The sequence below is a fragment of the Hydra viridissima genome, unplaced genomic scaffold, assembly GCF_058129835.1.
Source record: "Hydra viridissima isolate aposymbiotic clone 2 unplaced genomic scaffold, HvirCarnegie_v1 scaffold_17, whole genome shotgun sequence".
Classification (NCBI taxonomy): Eukaryota; Metazoa; Cnidaria; class Hydrozoa; order Anthoathecata; family Hydridae; genus Hydra; species Hydra viridissima.
In genome coordinates, this window is record NW_028324316.1 from 781,507 (window position 1) to 796,370 (window position 14,864).

The 14,864-nt window shown below is 28.0% G+C and overlaps 2 protein-coding genes across 2 annotated transcripts; both read right to left on the reverse strand.

Moving 5' to 3' along the window:
- Positions 1–1,427: 1,427 nt before the first annotated feature.
- LOC149876934 (uncharacterized) lies at positions 1,428–10,417 on the reverse strand. The gene is made up of 16 exons (XM_090074448.1): positions 10,263–10,417; positions 10,099–10,172; positions 8,609–8,755; positions 8,199–8,259; positions 7,578–7,616; positions 7,354–7,464; positions 6,921–6,989; positions 6,583–6,834; positions 5,795–5,934; positions 5,181–5,375; positions 4,746–4,855; positions 4,600–4,670; positions 4,388–4,489; positions 4,218–4,302; positions 2,051–2,173; positions 1,428–1,897 (listed from the first exon to the last, which is right to left on the reverse strand). Exons 1-16 carry the CDS (start codon positions 10,338–10,340, stop codon positions 1,890–1,892), a joined length of 1,665 nt encoding a protein of 554 aa, XP_089930574.1. The 5' UTR covers positions 10,341–10,417; the 3' UTR covers positions 1,428–1,889.
- A 2,022-nt stretch (positions 10,418–12,439) lies between these two features.
- On the reverse strand, positions 12,440–14,329 carry LOC145183774 (hatching enzyme 1.2-like). The gene is made up of 5 exons (XM_090074547.1): positions 14,096–14,329; positions 13,747–13,926; positions 13,406–13,559; positions 12,813–12,988; positions 12,440–12,685 (listed from the first exon to the last, which is right to left on the reverse strand). The coding sequence occupies exons 1-5, from the start codon at positions 14,166–14,168 to the stop codon at positions 12,462–12,464; spliced, it is 807 nt and encodes a 268-aa protein (XP_089930673.1). The 5' UTR covers positions 14,169–14,329; the 3' UTR covers positions 12,440–12,461.
- Positions 14,330–14,864: the final 535 nt, after the last annotated feature.

Consider the following 14,864-nt stretch of genomic DNA (forward strand, 5'->3'; position numbering starts at 1 on the left):
AACGTATTATAAACTGACGCAGTATTAGCTAACGAAAAAAAGGAAATCCTTGCTTAAAGGAAAAAAGAAATCAAAGTCGGCGTAAATTAACCCCAAGGGCTTTCGTTGTTTATGTTCTAAAAGTAGAGGGATCTTCTACTGCTCAAAATTCCAATAACGGAAATTACATCATTCTCTCTATTACTATGAACTCATCACAATAGCTGGAGTAGTACCTTAGAGATGGATTGCTGAGCAAGAAAGAGAGCTAGACCTCAGAAAAAGATAGCTAAACGAAAAAGAGAGCTGGGGCTCAAAGAAATATTTCAGATGCGTAAAATGATGACTCGCATCAAGTTGTCAGTAAAAAAAAACTGTTCTTGGAACAACAACATCAATGCGAAGAGCCTAAGTTAATAAGATTTGTTGTTTTATTTTAATGAGACGTATTTTTAAGTAAATTAATGTAACTAAAAAGATTTTTTACTAAATAGGTACAACTTCGAAGTAGAACCGTAATAATGTCCACTAATAAAAACCGTACCCTTAGTTTATAAGATAAAGAAAATATCTGAAAAACTTGAAAACTACAAAAGAGTGAAAATAATTTATTTGATATTTTTACCGCTTATCATACGACCACCGCGGTGCTTTCCGCTCTTTTTTTTTACAGGTGTTTTTTTTTAAAGCTTTAGTTTTAGGAGAGAATATTTTCAGCTTTTTTCAGATTCAGATGAATTTAGTAAGCAACAGCAAAAAAAAGATCAAACTTTAAAATCTACTCCTTTAAATTCATTAACGATATATGCTTTATCAGGCTTTTGAAATTATTTCATTTAACGTGTATTTCGTCACCGTGTGATTTATCTTATATAATCGAAACGCTTAAATTAGGGTTTTAAATCCAGTCAGTTTAAAATTTTTAATTTTTTGCAGATTATAAAGAGGGTTATAAAATTTTGTGTTTTCATACTCAATCTAAAAGCGAGTCAAATTTTTTGAATTTTATTTGGTTTCCCGACGATCCGTTGTTACAACACGAAGAATACTTTTTTTATAGATAGTAGTTTTCACATTATAAAAAAACAACAAACAAACAAATAAATGTAAAAAATACGAAAATTGCATCTTAAATCAGTCCTAGTTAGCCCGTATAAACCATTTTTGAAACCTCCAATGTGATAGCTACCAGACTTTTACCTATGTTTAAATTTTAAAACACCCAGAGATATTTATTACTTACCCAGCGACGGGTTGAGTTAGTGATAGAAAAAATCGGTCGTGTATTAATCAATTTGATCGGTGGTTAGCTTAGAACAGCATTCATTAGGCACTGTAAATGCAAATATTTCTATAAAATGGACGAATTCATGTAACTACTAGCAGTACATCTTGAGGAATGACGTAGTAGCAAGATAAAGCGCGCTAGATGACGAAATAAAAGAACATTTGTCAAAAATTAAAAGCTCTTTATATTTTCAATTTTCAGAAATAAATATTCAGACACGTTTTTAAAACGGTTGATTTTTTTTAAATGTTAACCTCTCAAACTTGATGTGTCACATATGTTATATACTTTACATATGGGAGTTAATGCAAAACACAAAATATCATAGCATATATACATTGCTTCAGTGGTCACAATGAACAACTCAAACGGTATTTCTGCCGGCACCGAGCAAAACCTTTTATAAAAAAAATCTTTGGGTGGGGCACAGAATTTTAAAAAATAAAATTTTTAAAATGAATAAAAGCCGTCTTTATTGTTATTTACAGATTTGGAATTCAAAAACCAGTCTATTTCATGAGGAATATCACTGACATAGTTAGGGTAGTTTCAATGTAACACGAGACCTTGTCAGAATGTCGGAACGCCTTTACGTTTAAAACGCTTGTTATTAAATCTTCTTTCATAAACCTGAATATTAAATGCAAAGACAAACTAACATAACATATATAACGCAGAAAACCTAACATAACAATACTATAACATTAGAATTTAAAAAACCAAAAAGATGAAAAAAGTAAACAACTTCAGCCATTTAATGCTGCTATGCGAGAAAGTTTTTACCTTTAATCAAGATTTTATCGTTGCGATACGATTCGATATCGTTGCTTTTAATATCGATACGATCCTTTGTCATGCCACTCACTGGTTCTGTGTGTTGGAGAGCTGAAGGGTTTGTTGGAGCACCTGTAAAAAGAATCACGCGGATTTATCAAAGATTTTACCTTGTAAAGTTCTCTCCTCAAATTTTATTAAACACCTTAAACAAGAAGCGTAAGTGCAAGATTAAATAAAAATAAAAAGTGTTGCTCTAATTCGATTTAAAGTCTCTTTTTATGCCTAAATTCTATAAGAATTTTTATCCCTTTTTTTTTATTATAAACAGAAAAAAAAATACTCTAAAGTGTTAGCACTGTGAGAATTTCAACTTGGCTATTTTTGATAGAGCTCCAAGCACATTTGTCAAAATTACGAATCAATCGCAATTTTAAGAATTGAGAAAAAGATTTATTACTAAAGTAGTGGTCACAATTACAAAACGGCATTAAGGTCCCTTAAGTTGTTTAGTGCTGTTAATTGTTCAAAGCTACGACAAAATTAAGTATTTTAAACGTAACTCATTAATATTTCAGTGAGATATATTTTCATAACTGTGACCTAGTTGGCTGATTCGCTATTCTAAACAAATCGGTGAAATTTCTTTCTGATTTTGGATGAGAACAGAAGTTTAAATTCCAATTTAGGAAAATTAGCATTTAACATTTTTTCAATTTGCCGTTCGCATATTTTGCAATGCATTTTGGTAGGTCTATTCAAAAGAACTTTTAAGATTTTTTTGATATTTTGTTGCAGACCATTTATGTAAGAATTACAGACTTCAGTTATGATTGACAAAAAACTTTAACCCAAGCTCTTATGAAGTCTTGCAAGACTTACTTGTAACTCCATAGATTGAAACTCTGTAATTAAAAATTGAAGAAAGAAAGTGCTAGGAAAAAGTTTGATGAGGCTCGTTGAAGTATAAAATGAACGATTACTAGTTATTCATGGAAAAATGTTAAAAAAATGGGTCAACGAAAATTTGATTTAGAAGGTTTTTTTTTTAATACAGAAATATTTCCCATATATATTTCTGGTTAACTGATAGAAACAAATATAAATGCTATACATTTTTTTAACTATTACAAAAGCTGCAACAAAACATCTCAACTAAAAATAATAAAATTTCTAACACTACATTGTCTATGACTCTTATTTTTTTCATCTTTTCAGAACATCTGATACAATTTTTATCAATATTTGTATTTGAGCTCAATAAATCGATGAATTCACTGTCAGCTCTATATAATTACTGTAATTATTGTAATTTATAACCACTTAAAATTCGTAATTTACAAAGCCAGAATAGAACTCAAAATGTACTTTGTTTTTGAATCTAGTATCCAATGAATAAGCTATTAAACTTTTTAAACTTTTAATTTTCATGCTTGACAGTCAAGAAGTTTCAGTGCTTTTTAATTCCTTTATCTTCACTTTTTTTCTTTTACTGACCGCATTTTTAGTATCAACTTCATATGGGTTTTTAACAAAAAAACTGAACAACTAAGTTTTTTTCTAAGTCTTTCTTTTGGCTTTTTAGGATTTGAGAAAACAGTTGTGAGATTGTTTACAGAGTTGCAGCAATCTCTATGTATATAGGTTTTTCTTCAAGTAAGTAAATGGATGAACTCTGTAAAAAGTTGAAAGTTTGAAACTTGTTTTACTAATAAATATAAGTTGTTCTTTATGAAGATTGATCTCTTTAGGTATAACATACCATGAAAAAATAAGATTAGGTCTTGATTTATTGTAACCTTCAGGAACTCATCATGTAACTCTTCTTCCTATGAATTTTTTTCACTTTAGATCATTACTCACTTTCATACCAACAAAAGGTTATTTACAATTTCCTAAATTTAAGTGCCATAATGCATTGCAGTTTTTTGCATGAATTCTACAGTTGTAATAATTCAAGAGCAACTGAATTTTCTTAACTGAGGAAACCTGGCGAATTACATTAGCTTTTACCAAATAACTAATAAAAAATGTATACCTAATTTATCTTTAAAATCTTAAAAGTTAAAAGTTACCCTAATTATAAAAACAAGAAATATAAATAATACAAACAAAACATATACAACATTAAAAAGTGAAACTTTTGCATCATTTAAAACAAATTTTCAATGCAAACCTCCAATAGCAAATAGACTTTTAAAGTGATAATATAATTTTGAAGCTTTCTCGCTAACCTCTAAGTTAGCTTTATAAGCCTTGATCTAAAACAGAATAATTTAAGATAATAAGGCATTGAGGCTATCATTTACAAGTTATTTACAAAATAAATTTAAAACAAAAAAAGACCTTTTTCATTGTAGGTATTATTGTTTTGTTCTTCATAAGAATAGTCGGTGTTAAATGAAGGTCAGAAATTTCTTGGAGGACTTTTAGAGATTTAACATGGTCCTGTGTTGAGAAATAACTTATTGAATGAAACCAATAACTAACATCGCTAATAAGAAAACAGTTGGGTTATTATTAAAATATTGCAATACTGAAAAATATTATAAAATTACCGTTGATTTTACTGATAAAGTTTTTCGCAGTTCAACTTCTAACTTCTGGAGATGTTCAGCAACAGTTATCTCTAAAGAAAATTTAAGTGAATCAAATACTTTAAATTAAAAAAAGTTAAATATCAAAAATAAGAGGAAAAACAAACCTTTGTTATCTTCTGTTATCCTTTTGATTGCTTCAGCAGCCTTCTGTTCTCGCTCTTTGTTTTCTTCAGATGAAAGAACTTTTTGCTTTTTCTTCCCATTTTCTTTTTCCCTAATTTTAAATACAAAAAATTCTGATTAACAACAAGATTCTGATGAACAACAAAATTCAAATGTTAACATTGTAATGGCATTATTTAAACAAAGGTTTAACAAAGAGTGTTAAAAATAATTAAAAACAAAAAATCAAAAGAGAAAAAGGCAATGCTCAAATTTGTGTTTTTATTTGTGGATACTATGCAGCCTTGTTACTTTAGACACATAAAAAATTTGATAAATTAAATGACCCCCTCCCCCTCCCATCTTATTTCTTATGAATATATCTGGTATGAGCACAAAGTGAAATGAAACCATTTGCTTTTTAAAATATTCCTTACTTTGTTTTCTTTTTTCTGTCTTCCTTTATTTTTTTTCGAATTACTTTTTCACTATTCTCCTCTTTTACTTTTTTCTTTTCTTCTTTAACTTTTTTCTTCTCTTTTGTTTTTTTCTTCTCTTCCTGTTGGAGCTTTTTGTCATCTTTAGATTTTATGGTGGCATCACTTTTCTTCTCTTCTTCTGTGTTAACATCACTATCAAAAATATTTTCTCTAAAATTTTTTAGGCTTTATTTTTAGTAAAAAATTATGAATAAAGATAGAAAGCTTTTAGAAAGCTTTTATTTTAAAAAGCCTAAGGACTATGGGTAATAGCCTAAGGACTATGGACTTTAGCCTAAGGACTATGGGTAATACCTAAAAATTGATTGGATCTTTATGCATTCTACTATTTGTTTCTACGGTTACATATTTATGTCCAGTAATATTGATTTTTTTGAGTCTGATTATTTCATTTTGTCTTTAAAACAGGCACTAAATACATAGCTTTTTAGAGATGGACACTTAGTTTTGATGAAACAAAGAGTAAAAAGTGTCTTTCTCTTTGATCTTGCCTTAAATTTTAATACGAGCTCTGTATATGTTTACATAATTGCATATTTATAGCATCATACTTGTTTTTATTTTTTTCAAGATCTCGTTCTTTCTTCATTTTCTCCCTATGCAATTTGCTCTGCTCAGCCAGTATTTTCTTCTCTTCTTCTCTCAACTTATCCTCTTCTTTTTTTTTCTTTTGTTCTTCTGTCATTTCAACCTAAAAATACTTTAGAATTATAATAAACAAATATACTTTAGAATTATAATAAAAGCAAAAAATATTTATTTTGTTTTTGAAAGCTGAGCTACTTTTTATTTCTTTTAGGTGTACAGATACCATGCTTTTCATTCCAAAGTTCACTTATACAATGGCTAAGCTATCAGACAACTGTTCTTTATTATTTTGACAATTTTTTTCTTTATCAAAGAAAGTCAAAGAAATATTATTTTTTCTTCGTTTGCTCATTTCTTCAAGAACTAGAATTTTAATTATCACTCGTTTACATGATGGGTGCAAGTTGATCAAGGAATTAATAAAGATGAATCAGTAAAAACAATTTACTTTTACATACAAGCGCTTTGAGCTTTAAGTTTTATTTAATTTCTTGTTAAATATTTAAAATCATTTTTAAAATTCTTCAGAATATTAAAGAAAGTCTGAAGAGAAAAAGTGCTGATTTTTTTTACTCTATTGGATAAAAAATCTAAGCTATTACAAATTTTTCTTGGTCATTAGTCAAATAAGTTATTTTTTGATATCAACCAACCATTGAATTATTAATCAACTACATTTCCAAATTGAAATCTTATTTTAATTTCAAAAACTTAAAGTGATTTATTTTTTTTTAATAAATTAAATACGTACATCCTGTTTAAACAATCTTTTCTTTAACTGTTCTATTTCTTCATCTCCACTGCTATCCTCACTTGAACTAACAGAACTAATGCTGCTTACATCAGAACCCTTAACAGTCTTCTTTGCACTTGGTTTGCGAGCCTTCTTTTCATGAACCTTTTTTGGTACAGGTTGTTTATTGGCAGCAGATTTTTGATCTTCAGATTGTTTTTTAAAGTTTTTCTTTTTTATCTTTTTCTTCTCCAAATTAGGATCATACTCCTGGAAAAAACAATCCAACATTTTAAACCATCATTAAAAAAAATAAAGAAAATTTTTTTAAATCTAAAGCTAAATCGATCCTCTACATCTTTATCTTCTTTCGACTCATCTTCTGTGGTTGTTTGCTCCTCAAAATCTTCCTCATCCTCACTCTCCTACAAAAAGCAAGCACTTTAACTAATTAGGTAAAAGGATGTTCAATCAACATTAACAAATAATCTCAACGAAAAGTACTGAAACTCTTTACAATTTTGTAAAATATTACAACATTCTGACTTATCAAATATTTTAATTTCCAATAAATATCAGAAAAGACTAAACTGCAATAAACACAAACAACTTTTTAGTTATTCACCTGATAACATCGGTTATCAGCTAATTAAAATAAAATCAAATATTTAACATGTAAACAGTGATAATATAAAAAAAAAAAACTCTGGAGAAGACAAAAGTTTACCAACCTCACCTTATGATGATAAACTCTTAGACTATTATAAAATTTACACAACTGAAATTTACTTTTTTTTTTGCTTTTTTAGTTCCAGTATCAATCACTAATGCCTCATCATCTGAATCACTCCATTCTTCCAAAGATTTTACAGTTCTCACTTTTTTATTACTTTTTTTTACCTAAACATTTTTAAAAATTAACCGACATTATAAGATTCTCTCATAGTAAAAATGCCAAAAATGTAAAATGTAAAAAAAATGTAAAAAAAACTTTCATAAGTTTAGTAGCTTACAACTGGAGCAGATTTCTTTCTTTTTCTGCCAACTTCATCCTAAAGTTGTATTAAATGTTTATAAACAAATGATGGTCAACAGTGACAATACTAATAATTTAGCAGAAACTTATTTGAGTTTGATGTTATAATGCTAACAGCTGAAAAATTTCATGATAGACACACAACTTTGTAGCACAATATGCTACACTTTAAACACCCAGTTTCAAAAAAAGTTTTGAAGGAAAAAATACTTAAGGTTCAATATAAACTTTATTGGGTCAATTTGCTTAATACTTAGGGTTGGAGTAAATTGACAGTTGAAAAAAATAAAAAATAAAAAAAAACAATCATTCTAAAATCATTCTAAAAGATAAAATAAGAAATAAACTTAAAAAAATACTTTTTACCCTACTATTTTATATGAACAAAGAAAAAGTTAGAAAAAAAAAAAAAAAAAATTTAAAAGGGAAAGATGTTGAGAATATTACAACATAAGTTTCCCAGTATGCACTTTTTATCTTATTCAATTTCATGAGACTAGCAAATGGAGCTGCTAAGATTAGATGATGGAAAAAAAAAATTACATTGAACTATGATAGTAATTTTGCTATTAGGGATATTTAAAAATTTTTCTGAAACCTTTTTTTTCTTAACTTCAGATTCATTTTCAGGTTGGTCGTTCGTTTCATCATCACTCTCACTAAAAGTGGAACAAAAATTTAATGAAACAATATCTGAAATTAAAATATCTAAACCTTTCCACAAGTTTTAAAATTTTTAAAATTTTGTTGGCATAATGAGCTAACTTTTATGCTCAACACATATATATACTGTAAGTATAACTTTGTAATAAAAATTTACATAAAACACCTTTGTTAATCTAGGATGATAATAAGTGACAATAATTGAAGCATATTGTGATAAAATTTCAGATATATACTCCTTGGAGTGAGGAATTTACCAGCATGGGAAACTGCACTGGATGGAACTAGTTGCTGAAGCTGTTTAATGAAACACTTCAAGATATCCAAAGTAAAAACTCCACAAACCTGTCCAGGGCTTCATGAGTATGAACAACAGTAGGGTTCTTGACAATTTCTTCTAGAGCTTCTTGAAAACCTCTCCTCTTATTGGTTTTGCCATACTTGCTTTTAAAATCCTCATATGGATAAAGACACTCTGCACCTAGGAAGCCCCTATAATAAGTAACAGAAAATGATTTTAAAAGGGAAATAAAATTTACATCATTAATAATAATTCATACAAATACAAGTAAAATAAATAAAATAAAAAATCCATTCAAGAAACTTAAACAATTAACAAATGAAAGTTTTTAATGATCACATATATAACAACTTTTTTTACCATTATTTGTATTATGTAAATACTTTCTAATCTTATATTCTACAATTTCTTTCATATATAAGTATCAGAAAAATGTTTCACATGTCATTTACTGATATTTCATTGAAATAAATAAGTTTAATCTTAATATCTCAAAAGACTTTTTAACTTTTAAAAAGACATCCAAGATATAACTGCATAAATTAAAATGAAATAGAAAGAGTAACTATAGCATCATAAAAAAGTGGATATTTGTTTCATCAACTAAAATATTGCAGTCACTTAACAAGAGTTTTTCTAATTAAAAAAAATGATGTCACTGGAGTCATTTTACCCTGAAACTAAGTGATCAAATCTAGGAGATATTGTGAAAGATGTTTTAATTCAAGGTTTTGCTACTTTTCATGGTAATTGACAGACGATTTATCATTTCAAAAAATTTTGTTGATATTTTTTTTCTTTATTCTTGGTATTCATATCAGTAAAATATAAATCGTACAGAAAAAAATTTGAATAAACTAATTAGGTAGGTGAAACAAACTAAAATGTAGTCAAATAAGAGTTTTATAAACTGTTTGCAAAATATTTCATTTTTAAGAAACTGATTATAAAAGTTAATTAAAGGGTTGAGGATTAAAAGTGAGTTATTGAAGAAAAAGAAAAAAAGGCTGATGCATTCTTCTAGGAATTTTTGTATAGAATTCAATGACGGTTTCTTTTATTTCTTAACTTCATTTTAATACTGTAAAGCTTAGCTTAAAATTTCCAAAAAGATATTTTTTCACAGGATTATAATGAATCTGAAAAGTTTTTATTTTTATCAAGTCAAAATGTTTAGCAAATTGAAAATTGTTTTTATAAATTCCATACTAGTAATGTTTGGTCATATAATGTTTATACAATATATTTACGATCTACTAGCTTATCTTAAAACTATATTTGTAAAACTTTCCAGGTAAAAAATTTGAAGACCTTGCCAGAATCATTGAATACTTTTGTTTTCACACTTTGATTACTAATTTATTTTATTTTAACAAAATAGAGAATAAGTTTACGGATCATATTATAGAGAAAAAAAAAAAGACTTAAAATTACTAACCAAAAAATTTTAAAACAAGCATAAACAGTAATTATCCATAAGAAATGTCTAACAAGTATCATATAAGACGTGTATATAAATAATGTAAATACTTACGTTTCATGGGTACCATAGAAAAATAAGGAGTACTTTTTCTTAGGAACATTTTGACCAGGTTTTGGTTCCTCGATCTTTAAGTTTAAAATAAATTAGAAGTTAATAACAACTTTAAAGCAAAACTTATAATAAATAACCTTTCTAACATGGCTGTAAACACTTACCCTAGCAGGCCAATGAGGGTAACCTTTCATTTTTGCCCAAACTAAGTCACCAACATTGAATACTTTAGTTGTAGCCATACTTCTTACTAAGTTTGTTTTTTTTTTATGTAAATATAAATAAATCTAATAACAATTTTTCTATAAACATGTGTGTATGTATGTATGTATGTATGTATGTATGTATGTATGTATGTATGTATGTATGTATGTATGTATGTATGTATGTATGTATGTATATATGTATGTATATGTATATACATATACATATCTATATATACATATATATATATATATATATATATATATATATATATATATATATATATATATATATATATATATATATATATACATATATATATATATACATACACACACACACACACACACACACACACACACACACACACACACACACACACACACAGAATAATATTACTGCTGTTATAAGAACATTAATGCAATTACTGTTCTTTGTACATGGACACACAACTGAGTAACTTGTTCTTAACAACTTTTCATTCACACATAAAATGCTTATTATCAATAACTTAACAATATAAAATCTATAGCTCCAGTTATTAAGCACTTGTTTGCTGTTTCATTAAACTTATCATAAATATGACTTATATGACTTATGGATTTAGGTTGGGCACAAGATGTACTAATGTAACTATAGGAAATTACATACTTTAGATAGCAACTTACTATAGTAAACTATAAAAGCTGTCTTTAATCAGTGAGCTAGAGATATAATGAATAGGCCGTGGTTAAATTAGATTCTTGCTAATTTCTTATGCCATACAGTGTAGATAAAATGAGCAATGACTAACAGGCATACCTTGCAAACGCGGTAAATAAAATAGGAATAAAAATAAATGAAAAAATCAAAATTATAGTAATTAGTATGGCTGATGAAATATTATTGTAATCATAATGCAAACGGATAAACTGTAACACATTGAATTAACAAATCTGATTGACATATTTTGGTTGGTAAGTTGCCATTAAGAGAACCTTTTAATAGTCTTAAATTCCGCGCAATTTTTTAACAACATCCAATGTCAATCTTCTGAACAAGAGCTCGTGCGGCCCTTAATCAAACCGCATTTTTAATTTCGCATTTTACATAACCGTAAAGTATCTTTATTTCATAAATGTAAAACGCGTCTTCCCCTTTTAAGTTATGCTATTACATAGAATAGAGCGGTTTTAAAAGTGGTTTTATAGAAGTCAGTAGTTTCTAAGCTACACTTTCAAAAATAAATTTATCAAGGTTGTAATTATTATTATTTGAAAAAATGTAACAAAAATAACGCAGGATTGATTTTTGTTTTTCATTTTTGTGATGAAATTCATCTAACACCAAAATTTTACTATTTAAAAAAAAACAAAACAAACAAAAAAAAAAAACAATTGCATTTTTTTTAAAAGAGCTAAAAAAAAATATTAATCAGAGAGAAGTTAAAGTGCATGCTTGATAAATTTTGATTAAGAAACAACAGAAATTGAAAAACACGATATTTTATATGCAACCCAACCTAAAAGAACCAAATCTTTTGCTTTTTCGACACCGCAAATTATTTGAACATCTGTTTATAAGGCACTGGGGTTTCGTAGCAGTGCGAAATTGGATATTTTAGCCATCATTACTTAGTTACATCATTCGAACACCAACGTAATTTTTTTCTAATTCTTCTTTCAAAAGCAAAAAAATTTCAATTTTTGAAGTAGCAAGTTATTAGACCTCAGCTGATTTTTCGCTTCAAAATGAAAAGTTCACTTTCATGTTAAGTTTTATGAATTGTTAGTTTTAACATATTTAAAATAGTAAAACAAAAAAAGCTTGTTTACTTTAAGGGGCTCAAAAATGGACTTGAAGAAACTCCCCAGTGACGAGAACAGTTATTCAAAACTTTACTATTTAAGATTAACATGGAAAAACGTTATCATTTGCTCGAGTGATAGATTTTACCTTAAGAAAGCGAATCTAAATACAACGTCATTTCATGTATTCTCTAAAATTATGTCGAACAAAAAAGCGTCAATGTTCAATGGCATATATTTTATGTCGAACAAAAAAGCGTCAAATGTTCAATGGCATATATTTTATGTCGAACAAAAAAGCGTCAAATGTTCAATGGCATATATTTTATGTCGAACAAAAAAGCGTCAAATGTTCAATGGCATATATTTTTGCTAATTACTACATTTGTAAAGGCGGTTGACCTGGTTAGCGTCTTCCTTGCTAATATAACTCCGTTGCCCAAAGGAAACATTATCGATTTTGGCCCGAATTGTTGTCAAAAGTGGGAATTTTGGAAATGAGCTTCTCTCGTAATGCATGAGGCTTTCGAAATCATACGGACTCCCTAAACTGTCAACTTCACCACGATAATATTTTTCGAAGTTGTGTTTGCTGTCTAAAGAAATGTTTTTTTTTTTGGCGATGTTAAAAAAATACCAGAAATTTTAATGGATTTCTTTTTTTTTCTAGAAATTCTACGTAAAAAAATTTTAAAAAAATATGAAGACTTAAAAAGTTGATACCTTCTTGAATGTTGTCCCACAAAATATCGACATAATTGTCTCTATCAGGCCTCGACTGTTCATGAAATAGTCCAATAGCATGTCCGATTTCATGCATAGCTATACCTGTAGTAAAGCATCCAAATCCAAGAGAAATAACTTGCTTACCGCCTATCCGTCCGACATGTGAGTAGCATCTAAAGAATACAAGAGAAGTTGGTGCTAAATACTCTTCTCAGTTACAATGATATAGAAAAAAAAAACTAAAGTTTGTATAACAAACTAATATAAGCTAGTATAAGCTATTATAATGATTAGAAGATAATCCAATTAAAGTTCCTTCTTTTTTATTCATTTATTTTCTTTAAGAATTTTCTTTAATCCGATTTCACATTTTTTGAAGAAAAAAAAAGAAAGTGCGATAGGTTTTTGTTTTTTTATTTTAGAAATTCTTAACGCATGTTGTATGGCGTATTAGAAAAAGGAAAGAGTTCTTATTTTTTACTTCTTTTATTTCTATTTTTGTTTTGGTATTTTAGCATCAATAAATATTACTATTTAACCTATAACACGTAAACAAAATCTTTTTAATGCAGGATAAAAATTGAGCTCACTTTCCAAAACCTCCATCAAAATATTCAATGTAGTCAGTTTCATCTGTTCTTGGGACAAACCTCAAACATGTCTTTTCTTCCCAAGCAGCCATGGCTTTTTTTATAGCTTTTTCAGTAGGACCGTTGATATTGACAGTATTTAAAACAGGGTTTTCTGTAATAAAAATTTTTTTGACAAAAAATACAAATAAGAAAAAAAGCTGCAGGTATTGAGGATTGGGTGACGAAAAGAAAGTTGAATAAAGATCCTCTTATCGAAAATATTATTTAAAAATTGTGTATTTATTACAAAAAAATAAAACATACCCATATATTTATGGATATATTAATTCATAACATACTTGCGCTGGGATGGATGGTGTATGGAATAATTTTATTCGGCCATATCTTTGAGTTGCCGTTTATGACTGCGTATCCGGTTTTATTATCAACTGATTCGATATTACCTCGGTTTATAGCAGCATAGATATTATCTTTAGAAAAGATCATATCGCCTTCAAATAAATATCCATCGTTTATCGCTAGTAAAATTAAACAAGCCGTTTAGTTTTTTATTTTATAAAAGTTAATCTTTAAGACTCTGCTTACCTACTCCAATTAATAAACTGTATCAGTATCCTCCAATTAATAAACTGTATCAGTATCCTCCAATTAATAAACTGTATTAGTATGGATTTCGCGTCTACTTACGTTCGAATGGGAAAAAATCGTTTTCTGCGTGAATTAACATCCAAACAGCAGTTATAAACAAAAAATGGTACATCTTAGAATCTTCTTACTGCAATCCTTGTTTGTGAAGATAAATTTAAAGGTGATTTGGCGTTATGAAAATAAATAGCACGAACAAATATTGTCCAGAAGAAAAATTTTCCAAGGGTCAAGAAGAGGAATAAGATTTTTCTTACATATATGAATCTCAGAAAAGAAATAGCCTCATCATGTTAGAACAGATAGCGCACGAGTAAACAACACGTTTACACAGCGTTATCAACTATTCTTACATATTTACATGCATGTAATACAAACACACCCTTAAATACATGTATAGACCTCAGTGGTTAATTAAAATGGAAATGAAGACACTTTTAAAAGTTAAATATAATAGAATTTATACTAACGAGAGTTAAATAAGGCATTATAAACATGACATATTTATTGATTGATTATCACGCAGTTTTCACTATGCTGTTTTGAAAGTTACTTAGTTCTTTAGAAATATTTGGTGAGTGAGCGAATCTCTTCCTAGAAAAAAGTTTCATAACCTCAAGTAAATGTAAGCTTTTTAAAGGAAGAGCTTCACAATGTAACGACATCTACAAACTTAAAATTATTTAAAACTATTTAATGGTTCACTCTTCCAGTGATAGAAAAATGAAGCTGAGTGCGGTACTGACAGCGATTTCACACTTTTAGATATACATTAGCAAAAGGAGATTATTAACTGCGAGGCAAATTTTTT